At 40.8% G+C, this 660-nt stretch overlaps 1 protein-coding gene across 3 annotated transcripts in view; it reads left to right on the forward strand.

Annotated features, from left to right (window-relative positions):
- The window catches only part of SPECC1L (sperm antigen with calponin homology and coiled-coil domains 1-like), a 51,859-nt gene that overhangs the window by 13,465 nt on the left and 37,734 nt on the right, over positions 1 to 660 (forward strand). For all 3 annotated transcript variants that reach the window (XM_015567242.1, XM_006768742.2, XM_006768741.2), the window contains one exon: positions 517 to 590. In XM_015567242.1, the coding sequence (XP_015422728.1) occupies positions 517 to 590 (74 nt within the window). The remainder of the gene's footprint in view (positions 1 to 516; positions 591 to 660) is intronic.

Consider the following 660-nt stretch of genomic DNA (forward strand, 5'->3'; position numbering starts at 1 on the left):
CTTGTGATTAAAAGTTCACATTGTAATAGCAGTCAGTGTGGTTTTGATTGTTTGTGAGCCCATAATATGCATGTTTCTAACAATTGATTTTACTAAACTTATTGTTTCAGAATTAGGGCACTGAGGAAGGAAGTACTCCAGAAATTGTGATTTAAACTCGACATTTTCTTTAGAAAGTAACGCTGGTTCATCCTTGGAGAGAACGTTTCTTTTCTCTTTAAAGCTGTGTATTAAAGTAAAAGGCCGTGGGCAGCGGCCTGTTCTGAATGCCACAGTTACTGACCTCCTGAAGGAAGTACTCCAGAAATTGTGATTTAAACTCGACATTTTCTTTAGAAAGTAATGCTGGTTCATCCTTGGAGAGAACATTTCTTTTCTCTTTAAAGCTGTGTATTAAATAAAAGGCCGTGGGCAGCAGCCTGTTCTGAATGCCACAGTTACTGACCTCCTCCCTTTCTGTTATTCTTTTACATGCAACTCGAAGAATAAATATTTAAACTTTTGTGATCATTTCAGATACGGTTAAAAAACTCCAGGACCAGAAGCACGACATGGAAAGAGAAATCAAGACGCTGCACAGGAGGCTCCGGGTAGGCTGTCCTCGGGGTCGTCTGGTGAGGAAGCAGAGTCTTCCGAAGTGAAGCATGGGGTCGTTACTGA

Source organism: Myotis davidii, unplaced genomic scaffold, assembly GCF_000327345.1.
Source record: "Myotis davidii unplaced genomic scaffold, ASM32734v1 scaffold43, whole genome shotgun sequence".
Classification (NCBI taxonomy): Eukaryota; Metazoa; Chordata; class Mammalia; order Chiroptera; family Vespertilionidae; genus Myotis; species Myotis davidii.